The 14796-nt window shown below is 44.3% G+C and overlaps 1 protein-coding gene across 2 annotated transcripts in view; it reads right to left on the bottom strand.

Annotated features, from left to right (window-relative positions):
• The window catches only part of Erich1 (glutamate rich 1), a 64457-nt gene that overhangs the window by 6395 nt on the left and 43266 nt on the right, over positions 1–14796 (bottom strand). For both annotated transcript variants that reach the window (XM_011242050.1, NM_001034862.2), the window contains exon 4: positions 1060–1488. In XM_011242050.1, coding sequence (XP_011240352.1) covers positions 1060–1488 — 429 coding nt within the window. The remainder of the gene's footprint in view (positions 1–1059; positions 1489–14796) is intronic.

Genomic DNA, 14796 nt, shown 5'->3' on the forward strand with positions numbered 1-14796 from the left:
GGGAGGGCTTTAAGGTTTCAAATGCTCAAGCCATGTCCAGTGTGGCATTCACTTCCTGTTACCTGCTAATCCAATGTAAAACTGTCAGTTCTTTCTCCAGAGCCATGCCTGCCTGGATGCTGCCATGCTTCCTGCCATGATGATAATGGACCAAACCCCCGAAATGTAAGCCAGCCCCAATGAAATGTTGTCCTTTTAAGAGCTGCTGTTGTAAAACATTATGAAAAAGAACAACTGTCAACCATGAGAGAGTAAGTCTTTACTCTCACAGATCCCATATAAATATATATATTTAATTGAAAATGCTTACTGGGAACTCACACCTGTGAGTTGTATAAGGAAGAGTGAGCGCCCTCCGGGAGAGAGCTGTGCGGCTCCTCCTTTTGTAGCTGCTTATGAACACGACATCTGCTCAACCCTTGGCTGCAGCCATCCTTGTGTAGAAACACAGCCTCCAACACCAAAGCCTCCCAATCTACACTGGGAAACCCAACTTCACGGCGGGAGCCCCAACCACACCGCAACAGTTTTTGATTCCCACGAGGTGCAGGAGAAACGACAGGTAGGATCAGTGGGCTAATATGGCTACGTGTTAGAAAAAGTGGTGACCTCCCGGGTTTCGATTTGAAACTTACTCTTTGTTTGAACACCGAGCCGGTTAATCCCGGTTGTCAACTAGAATCACCTGGGAGATGGGGCTCTGGGCACCATGTGGATTTGATCAGGGTAATTAAAATGGAAACATCCACGCACTGTGGGTGGGTGCCGCTTTGCAGGGCAGGATCCTGAACTGTATGAAAAGGAGAAAGAGACAAGGACAGCTCTCTTCTTCCCGATGGTGAAAGCCATACGACCAGCTGCTTAAAGCGAATGCCACCCTACACTCGCCAGCAGGGTGAGCTCTCTTCATCATGTGTAAAATAACACAGATAGAAAAACCAGCCAGTCTTTTCACCCCTAAGTTACTGTAACAGTTTAAGCCTGTGACTACCCTTGGCTATTTTCCAAACCCTAAGTGGATGCCATTATGCAAAGGACAACCGGGGTAGGGATGCCTACCATCGTAGAAATAAAGTTCTTGTGTTGACTTCAGAAAACTCAGTACGCCCTCCGCCCTGCTGCTGGCCAGCTCAATGTCTTCCTGGGTGATGTCTGTGACCGAGCGCTCCGGATCACCTTCCTCCTCTCCTCCCACATCATCTTCAGCCTCTGCCTCCTCGCTGCTCTCGGGCTGGTAGGTGAAGCTGACCCCAGAGGCCTTCGTGGCTAGGCCGGCTTCTCTCTTCCTCCTAAGCCGCAGCTTCGTCTTTAGTTTTCTTCTTTTATTTTTGCTCAGGGCAGGGGGGTCTGGATGCTGTGGGTGCATTTTCTTTTGTTGGGTCTCTAGTTCGGTTTGCCTTACAATAACGTCACTGAGGTTTGTAATATTCTTCTTTGATTTGTGTCTTCTAATTCTTCGTCTTTTTGGTTGCTCAGGAAGTTCCAGATCTGTGAAAAAATTCAAATACAGTGATTTTTTAGGATGAGAGAGCCATGACATCCACATTTAATGTAAATACATTTTTCATCAGGATTTTTATAGCTTTAGTAAAAAGGAGTTTAAACAATCAGAAGCCCTCTTCTGGTGTGTCTCAAGACAGCTACAAGGTACACATATACATAAAATAAATAAATGCTTTTAAAAAGAAACAATTTACTTCAGTGATTCTTTTTTTAAATTTATTTATTATTATTATTCATAAGTACACTGTAGCTAACTTCAGATACACCAGAAGAGGGCATCAGATCTCAATACAGATGGTTGTGAGCCACCATGTGGTTGCTGGGATTTGAACTCAGGATCTTCAGAAGAACAGTCAGTGCTCTTACCCACTGAGCCATCTCACCAGCCCTACTTTAGTGATTCTTAACTTTACTCTAACTAACCACATCACCTAAACCTTAGTACAAACCACAATTCAAATGGATATACTATTCCTCCTGCTCTACAAAAAAAAAAAAATACACAGCTGTTACAATTGTGACATCTAGTGTATTTTTTTAGGGATATAAAGGTTGTTTTATTGCAAAATTTAGTCTCCCATGGCCCTGGAATAAAAACAAATGAACTATTCTTATATTTGTCTTGAGATAGGAGCTTCCTATAAAGCCCAGACTGGGCTGGCTTTAAATTTGAGACCTTCTTGTTCCCATTTCCAGCTTATCTCTAGCTGTCTGCTTTCGGAATGTGAGTGGTATAATATTAAACAGGAATAGACATTTACAGATGACTGCAGGATTGAGCAACTCACCACCCCACCACCGAGGCACCGAGCTATCTTAGGAGCAGCACAGCCCTACATAGATGAATCGGGGAAGAAATACTGCACACAGGGTCAGCTGGCAACAGCCAGTGTGTGTATTGCTGCTGGCATATGGAAGGCCTGACGGTGCAGAGCCGACCCTTGAGTGTATGTACGGGGACTGTGGAAGTGTGACAGACAGTTCTGTACTCCACCACACATCCACTTCCCACTTTGGCAGGTGACTTAGCACACAGGCCAAGGACATAACCCGTTCTTCTCATCACAGGTGACTCCTGCCTGAACTGATCCACAACTGTAAAGCCTGCTGCTGTACTTTGTGCTTTGGTTTTTGACAGTTCTAATTTTTAGGAAATTCTTAGTCGGGCGTGGTGGTTCACACCTTTAATCCCAGCACTTGGGAGGCAGAGGCAGGCGGATTTCTGAGTTCGAGGCCAGCCTGGTCTATAGAGTGAGTTCCAGGACAGCTAGGAGATTTCTGAGTTGTCCATTCTTAAGAAGCCAAGATTAACAATGTGCTGCTTACTGACCCCGCAGAGAACTACCTGGCTGGACATCCTTTTTCTGTTTGGACAGCTAACTCCTGGGAGATGCTCTGTTTGCACACTACAGTCCTATGGACAGTTAACTCTCGGAAGATGCTGGAGCAATTATAGTATGCTTCATCACCATGGAAATACACAGCCTACGTGTCTTAGTAAGCTCGAGCCCTTGACTCTCACTGACGCGGACTACCCCTCAGCTTTGTGTCCTTCTTGGGTTAGATGCTGTGTTGTGGGAACGGCGAGCAACTCCCCTGCTATTTTTGAGTGAGAGTTCACAGTTTTCTCCTGTACTTAGCAACAGTATCTATGAAACCCACTGCTACCTCAAACTTGACATGAGGCCAAAACTACTCCTCATAAAATCATGATATTAGATTATGGTCTAGCTCATAAATGGCTTTCCTTAATCACTAGTAGATTTCTCAATAGCGTTCCTTTCCATTTCATTTGCAAGTATGAATCGATACGAGGGGTCTGCTAAGTGTGGCTGACAGATCAAAGTCTGACTATCTCAGAGTTCCTGACAACGAAACAGTCTATTAAATATTCATGTCCCCAAAGTAATGACTGTTATGGGATTGTCTATCTTAGGTTCACTGCACAACAGAAGAGTGGTCCTTCTGGTGTCTTAAAATATTTAATGTCATTAATTTGAAGAACAGAACCCATCCATATTTTATGATCTCAAAGGAGGGCCATTTGGGAGCCAGTGTGACAGGGGCCCTGGGTGTGTGGGGTCCTGATTGCTCACTGAGGAGGGTGGGGGGAGGCGGAGTCCTCAGTTCTCTCCAGGTTATCTATGGGTGCCTTCCCCCTGGAAGCCACCTTCCGGATTACACTAACCGCCATACCATAACATGAACGGCTGTTGTGTTAAGAATGATTGCAGTATTGATCTGCTATTTTAAAAAGACTATAAGGTACTAATTTTAAAAGGTGGCAGTGGCAAAACAGCTCTCCAATGATGTATTTATGACACGTTTTAAAATAAATCTATGCGTGTGTACTGTTGAACAGGAAAACTTAGCCACAGGTAGCCCAGACCTGGGGCTTGCACTCTGGTCACTCGGGGCGACATGAGGCAGGCTGGCCGTGCTCTGCAGCACCCGTCACATCTCCATTTTGAGAACACTATATACTGCTTTATAATGAGGAAAACATCTTAAATTTGAACTTAGGACATCACAAAATGTAAAAATGGCTACTAAGTATTTCTTAAAGGTATTTGTTAACTATATCAAGAAGAGAGAAAATCAGTAGTAAGTATTTATGTCATATAGGTAGTAGTTTAGGGGTACAAGACTGTGGTCAGGGATATAGCTCAGTGCTGGACTATTTGCCTAATAAAAGAAGGCTTTGGGCTATCATCAGCACTGAGAAATAAATGAATAACACATACATACATATATGTATATGTTTATACACATGCACACATAACACATGCACACATACACATACATATACACATGCACACACACATACACACATGCACACACCTTCACACATATGCACACATACATACATACATACTCACACATACACACATGAACATACACACATACACACACCTTCACACATATGCACACATACATACATACATACTCACACATACACACATGAACATACACACATACATACAAACATACTTACATACACACACATACACACTCACTCATACACACACATACACACGCACACATGCATATATGTATAGGGGCTGTTTCCCTACTGGGTGTGGTATGAATCTCTATAATTCCAGCAGTTGATAAGCTACTGCAGGAGAACAGGTAATATTCTAGAATTCTGGACCCGTATGAGAGAGTTAGATCTGATATCAAAATAAATATAAATAAATAACACAAGCAAGCAAACAGCAAATTAAAGAGAATTAGAAGGAAAGCGAATACAGGATAATAAGCTGTAATACCTCTGCTACTGCCATACACCATGCTAACGTGTTCAAAACCTCTTTGGCTTAGATGGAAATAATGAAACTGTGCCATTTGCTCGTGGGTTGGCTCCAGGCAGAAAAAAGGGCAAACAGAGATTGTGTGAGAATCACACTGCTGTGTATAAGGGAATCCAAAGCTGTGAAGACAAGCTCTTTACTAACAGGTAAGGGTAAAGATGAATGTGAAGGGTGTAGCTCACCAGTGAGAAACAGTGAGCTACCGCTACGTACCTACAAGGACCCCAAGTCAGGACATGCGTGCGCGCGGTAGGAGATCCTAGACCAATTCCCAACACGGAAAAAATAAAAAACCAAAACAACAACAAACCAACCCATGACCCCATGCAAAGTTCTAGGATGGGGATCAAGGGGCTTTCCCAGTCGGCAGGATCGAGGTCAGGATCAAGGTCAGGGTCCTTACAAGGCATGGGAGGACTTGATGGAGGGAGACTTTAGGAGTAACACACTGCACCTTGGCTTCTGCACTAATGTGTGCCTAGGGAAGCTGAAGAAGTCGGGGAGCCCTCTGTGGAGCCCAGAGATGTGATTCCACCTTTTACATATGCTGTGGCTATGCACCCCTGGGTCCTAGCATTTCCCAGGGTTGTAGAGCACAATGTAGTGTATAAATACATGACATATAGATTCATACAGGAAAACAATGTAGCTCTTGTTGTATTTAAAACACATGCCTACCAGTCGTGTGGCTTACACATATATTTGGCAAATGGGAAAATAAGATGTGTATGCCTAATTTTCATATGTTAGCTAAAGGAGAAACAATTCCTTAGGATCTGGGAAAAATACCTTAAGGAAGAAAATGTAAGCATGATGGCAAAGGTGTGTGTGACTGCAGTCAGTGTCATAGAAGCAGCTGTTCCATCCTAAAGGCACCAATTTTCCATCTACATGGACAAGCTTGTTTCTTAGAACATACTTTTCATCATGATGCCCTTTTCCTGGGCAACCTTTTTTTTTTTTTTCTTTTTTTTTTTTTCTTTTTTTTTTTTGGTTTTTGAAGACAGGGTTTCTCTGTATAGCCTGGCTGTCCTGGAACTCACTTTGTAGACCAGGCTGGCCTCAGACTCAGAGATCCGCCTGCCTCTGCTGGGAATAAAGGCATGTACCACCACGCCCGGCTTTTTTTTTTGTAATGTACATTATACATTACACACATACACACACACACACAGTATCTGCCCTCAGACACAGCAGAAGAGGGCATCAGATCCCATTACAGATGGCTGTGAGCCACCATGTGGTTGCTGGGAATTGAACTCAAGACCTCTGGAAGAACAGAGAGTGATCTTAAATGCTGAGCCATCGCTTCAGCCCTTCTGGGCAACCTTTTAAGACTTCCACATGGTGAAAAAGCCCTTTGGCAAAGCTTCTGTGCTTGGCCAAACTACAGTTGCTCTGCAGGCCTCCTTCAGGGCCCACCTGTGAACGGTTATCTAAAATCCAGCCCAAGCCAGGCCTCTGATAGGCTGAGCTGGCTGTAACACCCACCTCATGCTCCCCCAAGCCAGGTCTCTGATAGGCTGAGCTGGCCGTAACACCCACCTCATGCTCCCCAAGCCAGGTCTCTGATAGGCTGAGCTGGCCGTAACACCCACCTCATGCTCCTCACCTTGCATATCTGATCAACCTTTGTACAACTCCAAGGTGAGGTCTGCTCACTTGCCTTCCCTCAGCAAGAATCCCGTCAGGTTCGTTTGGCAGGAATCCTTCTCATCCCTGATGTTTTCTTAGTGACACACGCCCAAATTCTCCCTCTGCCCCCAGTCCCAACTCTAAAGCCTAACTTGCCCACACTGTACCTGGGCTCCGGAGGCATGTCCCTGTACCGTCAGGATGGCCCTAAACACAAGCCTGCCAAAACCAAGCGTTGTGAATGACTTTTTTTTCTTTAATATTATGACATCAATCACACTTGCAACCTATGGCTTTCCCAAAATCTCATCAGAGGAAGCTGATCATGTTGTCAGATAAACCCAAGATAATAACTATTACAGAAATAAGATGTTGAAGGATTATAACACACTTCAATGTCAACTTAGTTTCTGATGTAATTTTCTCATACTTTAAATTTCTCATATATGTGTATGTCTGCCTGCTGTAAATAGTTATGCAAAACAGGTTCTGTTTTCATAATTCTGTATACCCTAAATATTTTATTATGACTTCTGGCAGGACCACTTTGCTCAGGGAGTCTGAGGAAAACTATGGTGCAGGTCTGATTCCTGGGGCAGTCAGGTTTCTATTGAAGAACTAAGAGGGATGCGCTCTCTGCACACGGGAAAGAGAGCTCAGGCTCCTGCTTCTAAACAACAGGTCACAGGTAGTGGCCACAGAGGAAACCCGTGCGATGCTCATGGCTGACGTCTGTATGGCACACTGGACTGAAAGCCCCTGCTCCTGGGTTCTAGTGTGCGTAGGTTCATCTGCATTCCCCATCTCTCTGCTCACCAGGCATGAGTGGGCAAAGCATGGCCGCTCCTGTAGGCGTTGGCAAATTCATGGGCCCAGCTGAGCTGATGAACTCTGGTCCACAGACCTCAGCCTTATGCCTACAAGCCTTAGGTCTCATCAGGAACTCTCCCTTGACACCCCCCCCCCCCACCCCCGCCACTTTACTCCAACAGCCCCAGTGAGCCAATCAAGTCACTGATTCTATCACACTGTGATCAAAGCACTTCTCTCCAGCGTGGCCTCCCACTAGCCCTGAAATTTCGGAACAGTGCCACCCTTGTGCAACAGGGAAGTGTCCTCGTGGCTGTCACTGGCTGCAAGTAAGTGCGTGTGTGCTTCAAGGGTGGCTTGTGTCCCAGGAGGACCAACTTGTAGATCTTCCCTTTCCTGATCAAGTACAAGATCCATATGTGGCCAGAGGCAGCTACCTGGGGCAGGGTTATGTGCACAACCGGAAGAAGTGTATTCTGGGATGTTAGCTAGAGTTTTAAGCAAAGACAAAAGGCAGGCATTAGAAAGACAATTGCATCATCAATTAAGAAATAACTTTCACCATACAGTCTAAGACAGTATCTGTTTTAAAAGCATGTGGGAAGCCAAGTGCATTGCTTACGCCTGTGTCCCTGTAATACTATCAGCACCACCACCATCACCACCACAACCAATTCAGAGGAGAGGTAGGGGCTCTTACCGAGCATCTTGGTTGTGGGAGCATGTGCAGAGGCTATTCTTCACTTCTTGTCAGAAAGTGCGTAAAGGAAAATATCAGGGTGAGACAGTTATCCTAAGTATGACATGCCCCTCAACCCCCCTACAGCAAGGCCCCGTCTCTTGTCTTTCTCCACCTTCCAATAATACCATCATATGATGAACCCATCAAGGGATTAATCTATGGATTAGCTTAGAGCCCTTCAGACCTGTCTCTGGTCATCCGTTCACAGACATACCCAGAGATTTGCTTGCCTAATATCCTAGGTATTTCTTAATCCAACTGGGATGATGGTACAAATCAGCCGTCACACAAAATAAGTCTCAGTTAATTCGCAAACTGAGCTGTGAATTTCCAATCCCACTGAGCCAGCACTGGGGCCGTGAAAATAACCAGTGCAGACAGGGCCCTGGACAGAAGGCCTGGGATGAGAGTCATCAGGGCTTTGGCCGCAAAGGGAAGGAAATTACAATCCACCTTACTTAACTACAGGCCTTCAAGTCATAGTTAGGGGCACACTTCTATTTTTAAAGTAATGATAGATTGAAATCCCTGCTCATTGCATATCACGAGTGTCAGATACGGCCACAATAAAGAGTTTCCTGCGTTGCCCCACAGGGACCAGTGGCCTTCTCCGCAGCAGATGACGGCTGAGTACGGTTTTCATTTTTAAGTCCAGAGCTGGAAACACTGCTCTTTGCTTCTTTCGTACTCTTCAGGGAGGAACTTCGTGTTAAATGCGCATGAGCAGTGCTGACTTGTTCTAGAGTCCTGTGGGAACTGCTGGTGTTGATTCGTCCTGAGTTTGTCTGGAAATGACCTGCTATCAGAAGGGTCCTGCCTAGACTGGGTGACAGTTCCATCTAAGCCTCCACTCTAGCAGTTCTCGGTGTGCCTCCTTGGGACAGGATTTTCCCTGTCCAATCACACTAAAATATTAGTGCAGCAGAAGGCCTGTGATTGGACAGGGCAAAGGGAGGCGGAGCTAAGAGTTGTAGAGACAGAGAGCATCTTGGGAGAGAAGGGACTGCAAAGATAAAGGAGGACGGACAGGAGAAAGAACCTAAACCAGCGTGGCTTTAGATAGCCACAGGTAGTTATGATATCATAAGGTTAGAATAATTGGGACAAAACTTTTATCATCATCAATTGGTTCTGAAATTATTGTATTGGCATCTTGTAAATTAAGAATTTACTGATACATAAATCTGATTGGTTAATTTTAAGCTTCTAGAGTTTTGTTTCTACCAGGTAAATGGGTGTTGTGGTGGCTGACCATGGGGCGGACAGTCATTGTATGTGGATTGCGTGACAGCGATCCGCCAAGATACTCGGGAGCTCCGGCTCAGAGACCCAAGCATAGCAAAGGCTTTGTTAGAACACTTTACTTAAAGCCAGACACAAAGGCTTTACTATAAACTTAAACTCAGACATAAAAGGCTCTTCTATACACCTCACTACATATGATAGTATACATAAGTGATCCTCGAACTCCTACCATGGAACTCCTACAGCTGAAAAACACTTTCAGTGAAGTGGCTGGATACAAGATTAATTCAGAAAAACAACCAGCCAACCAACCCAAACCAAACCAAACCAAACCAAACCAAACCAAACCAAACCAAACCAGTAGTCCTCCTAGATATGAATAACAAATGGATTAAAAAAGAAATCAGGGAAACAACATGTTTCATACTGGACTCAAATAATATAAATCATCTTGGGGTAATGTTAACCAAGTAAGTGAAAGCCTTATATGGCAATAACTTCAAGTCTTTGAAGTAAAAAAATGAAGACAACATCAGAAGATGGAGAGATCTCCCGTGCTCATGGATCAATAGGATTAACATAGTAAAAATGGCCATCTTACCAAAAGCAATCAACACATTCAATGCAATCCCCACCAAAATTCCAGCACAATTCTTTACAGACCTTGAAAGGACAATTCTCAACTTCATATATAATAATAATAATAATAATAATAATAATAATAATAATAAAATCCTAGGATAGTTAAAACAATTCTGTACAAGAACTTCTGGGGCATCACCAACCCTGATTTCAAGTTGTGCTACAGAGCTATAGTACCCACACGGTACTAGCATAAAAACAGGCATAAAAAATGAAACTGAGGGCTGGTGAGATGGCTCAGTGGGTTAGAGCACCCGACTGCTCTTCCGAAGGTCCAGAGTTCAAATCCCAGCACCCACATGGTGGCTCACAACCATCTGTAACAAGATCTGACTCCTTCTTCTGGAGTGTCTGAAGACAGCTACAGTGTACTTACATATAATAAATAAATAAATCTTTAAAAAAAAAAAAAAAGAATGAAACTGAACTGAAGATCCAGATGTAAATCTAAATACATACGGACAACTGTTTTTTGATAAAGAAGACAGAAATTCACATGGGAAGACAGCATCTTCAACAGATGTGCTGGTCTAACTGGATGTCTGCATGTAGAAGAATACAAAATAGATCCATATTTATGCACAACACTCAAATCCAGGTGGATCTAAGGCTTTAACAGAAAACAAGATTCACTGAACCCAACAGAAGCAAAGTGGGGAGCAGCCTTGACGGCTGGGCATTTCGACCCTGAGTTTCTGGAACAGGGTTGGGTTCTTTCCCACTGGACTTTTCATGGCTGGGGTAGCAAAGGTGGGAGTGTGGGGTGTCAATTTTAGGTTGAACCAAAGATGGCTCCAGCTGAGACAAGATGGAGGAATCTTTGCCCTGTCTTGTCTCCTAGTCACTGTGGTAGGCAGGGGACTGACGTTCTCAGTGGCCAGCTGGCACACAAAGCTGGTCTTAGTTTATGTGTGCAGGGATGCAGAGCCCCGGTGATGCTCCCCAGTCTAGTTCTATGGAACCCGGCTCACCCTTCCCCATTCTCCTATTAAATCTCCAGTTGCCTGAGCAGAAATCACAGGACCTCAGCTGTTTCCTCTGTTCTGAGCACCTAATGTTTTCAGTGCTTTAACTAAAACTGGTGTGCGAACGTTTGACATTTATAGAATCCTGTTCACCCACTGTTAGGTCCTAACACACTCTCATCTTTCAGATGGAAGTTGTGATGGTTTGTGTATGCTTGGCCCAGGGAGTGGCACTATTTGGAGGTGTGGCCCTGTTGGAGGAGGTATGTCTCTGTGGGCGTGGTCTTAAAGCCTCATCCTAGCTACCTGGAAGCCAGTCTTCTCCTAGCCTTCAGATGAATATATGGAACTCTCAGTTCCTCCTGTACCATGCCTGTCTGGACACTGCCATGTTCCTGCCTTGATGATAATGGACTGAACCTCTGAACCTGTAAGCCAGCACGAATTAAATGTTGTCTTTATAAGAGTTGCCTTGGTCATGATGTCTATTCACAGCAGTAAAACCCTAACGAAGACAGAAGTATACATGAAAACACACACTGCCACTCACTGAGTTCCCGAAGTGGACTCACATTCGGAAAGCTTGTACCAGACTGTTCTTCCTCTGTCCTGCTGAGGCTCCCTGTCCCTGCTGTCTGCAAACCAGAGTTTATCCTCTGGATACAACCACACATCTGGTTTTGTGGCAAACCATTATTTCTGAAGGTTTTTTGTTATGACCATTTGATTTATTTGCTTGTTTATACTTTACAGGTAAAATCTATAAAATAAACGGTGTGCTAACCAGATTGTGGAGGTTTGCTTGTTAGTTTCATTGTAAATGTGTAGAAAATATTGTCATGAAAGAAGGATTATTTCATAGACTTTGCAAAATTTTACATGATGGTTTCTCTCAACAAAAATAAGTTTTGACATTTTTCTGGAAGCTCTAATTAAAACTGTTAAACACGCGAATGTCCCCTGCAATGCCCCTCAGAGCAAGTCACACACATCTCTCCTTAAAATGAATGTCCCAGGAGTCATAGCAAGTCACACACATCTTTCCTTAAAATGAATGTCCCAGGAGTGCTCAGCTTTGGGGATGAGGAGTTCAACCCGTAACCCATGGTAGCAAGTGATGGCCCAATTGCAGTTCATAGATAAAGGCAGATGATCCTGTTCCTGTGCTAACCAATTGAATTTCTTTATTCACAATGACAAAGGGATAAAGGCATTCATTTAGTCTGAGCACGATCAAGCGAATGACATAGAAAAGAAACAACATTAATCAAACACATGAAAACTGTTTAAAAACAGAGCAGGAGACGGGACAAAATAAACAGAAATAAAAGGCCTCATTTTATAAATTGCATCAAGGAATTCAATTTTCATCCTTAAGTGCTTGCTTGCCTCGGTGACTAATGTTGCTCAGCTCCTGATGAGCAGAGAGTGCCATTTGGAGGCCTCACACCCAGCTCTCGAAGTGAGAGTGATCCACCATGCCACCAGAAGAGTACAGAGGCCACACACTGCTCCACTACATTGCCTACCTGTTACAGTTTGAATGTCAAATGTCCCTGTCTTAGTCAGGGTTTCTATTCCTGCACAAACATGATGACCAAGAAGCAAGTTGGGGAGGAAAGGGTTTATTCAGCTTACACTTCCACATTGCTGTTCATCACCAAAGGAAGTCAGGACTGGAACTCAAGCAGGTCAGGAAGCAGGAGCTGAGCAGAGGCCACGGAGAGATGTTCTTTACTGGCTTGCTTCACCTGGCTTGCTCAGCCTGCTCTCTTATAGAATCAAGACTACTAGCCCAGAGATGGTCCCACCCACAAGGGGCCTTTCCCCCTTGATCACTAATTGAGAAAATGCCTTACAGTTGGATTTCATGGAGGCATTTCCTCAACTGAAGCTCCTTTCTCTGTGATAAGTCCAGCTGTGTCAAGTTGACATAAAACTAGCCAGTACAGTCCCCAACAGGGTCATGTTGATGCAGTTTTTTCTCTGGTTGGTGACACTATTTTGGCAAGTCATGGGACTTTGGTATAAGGGCTATGGCTTGAGGTGTTCACAAAGACAGGGCTTTAAGAGTTAATCTGACTTTTGGCTAGAGCTCTCTGTCCCCTGGTTGGTGCCTCGTGAGAAGCCTTCAGTGCAAGCTTGCCCCACTCCAGCTGCCATGTGTTTTCCTCCATGATGGACTGTGTGCCCTCTAACTGTAAGCCAAAAGAAACCTCTCTTCCTTTAAGTTTCAGGCATTTGGTGAAAAGAAAGTCACTAATGAACTACCCACAGCCAGGATCTATAGGGGCATCTGTGAGGTAATCTCGGAGCTTCCAGAATTGCTCTGAGAGGCAACGGACCCTGGGTGAAGGTCTGGCAATAGTTCTAGGTGGGCTGTAGGAGGAGGAACATGTCAGTATCCTGAAAGGAGGGTGTCTGATCGTTCTTTATCATTTCTAAATATAGACCACATTCAAGGGTTCTGGTGAGGTCCCATTTGTCAAACAGCACAAGCAATTGCGGTTCTGTTCAGGAAAAAAAAAAAAAAAAGAAGGCGGCTCTGGTGAAAGGGGTGTGTGTGTGTGAAATAGATTACAGAATATTATAAAAAAGGGGCACTAGATGTAGTCAGAAAAAAAAAATCCTGTGGAGGGTAAAAACCATTATCACTGGACCTTGACTTTTAAATTTCAAATCTGGGGTAAATAGGGACACTCACAGTGTGAGCGAGGGCCTAGGGTGACGCTGCTCGGTGAAGTCCTGGGTTTACACCCTCGTTCCTCACAGTGCCCCCAACACAGGCGCCCCTCCTGTGACACAGTGTGTACTATGCAACTCTGTGGAGTCTTGAACTTGAGATCCTCTCCACTTTCTCTTCTGGGTGCTGCTGGGATTACAGGTAGGTACCGCTGTGCCTGCTTAGTTCTTGTGTATTGGTGCAAAATATAAAATTACTATAACAGCAATCATTATAGCCTTCATATGTCATTACAAAAACATATAAACACCATCCATAAAATTTTCTAGTAAAACGTTAGAGCAAAACTTAGAAAAAAAGAAATAGGCTTATAAATATAAGATACTCCAAGTGGTGTGAATGTATCCCCAAAGTTTTTGTGTTGAGACTTAACCCTTACCAGGACAATGCAAAGAGGCAGGGCCTTTGGGAAGAGGTCAGGCCAGGAGAATTCCACCTTTGTGAATGGATTCTGTCTTCATCAGTGGAGCAGGCTCTGACTAAAAGTATGATCCCGGCCTCTTCCCACTCCTGGAAAGATGAGCTCTTCCTACACCTTCTACACTGGGAAGGATGGAACTCTGACTCCTCCCACTCCTGGAAGGATGAGCCTGACTCTTCCCACTCCTGGCCATCTTGTCCAGCATTCTACCACCGTTGATTGAACACAAATGTCTTCATCAAATGTGGCCCTTTGATCTTGAGAGTTTCTAGGTTCCAGATACATGAGGCAAACACAAAGCTGTTCATTATAAATTACACAGCCTCTAGCATTCCTTATAGAAGCAGAAAACAGATTAAGAGCCTATTTGATAAAAATCTTATGGAAATCGGAAAAAAAATCGCTGCTTTATTTGATAGCTAAAATGGAGGGTCGACTCCATGGTAACTATGTCAAGGATCCTATGAAACAGGCAGGAATTCCCCAAATTTCTGTTTTTCCATCAAGAGGCATTCTCACTCACAGGTGTTCTCAAGCTAAAGTGAAGACCTAGGTGTGAAGAGAGTTGCTAGCATGTTCTCAGAGCTCCTGGGAGCTAGGGACTGGTGGTCAAGGACAGGGTGGGCAGAGCCAGACAAGTGCATTTCACACAGAAGAGGGGCTCTTATGCAAGGCAGAGCTCATGAAACCAGGAGGTTTGTTTATCCTGAGCATATGAATCTACAGGTAGTCGGTACGCGCCAACGCTGAGGGCAAGCTGCTTCCAGCTCTTGTCC

This window comes from Mus musculus, chromosome 8 (assembly GCF_000001635.26).
Source record: "Mus musculus strain C57BL/6J chromosome 8, GRCm38.p6 C57BL/6J".
NCBI lineage: Eukaryota > Metazoa > Chordata > Mammalia > Rodentia > Muridae > Mus > Mus musculus.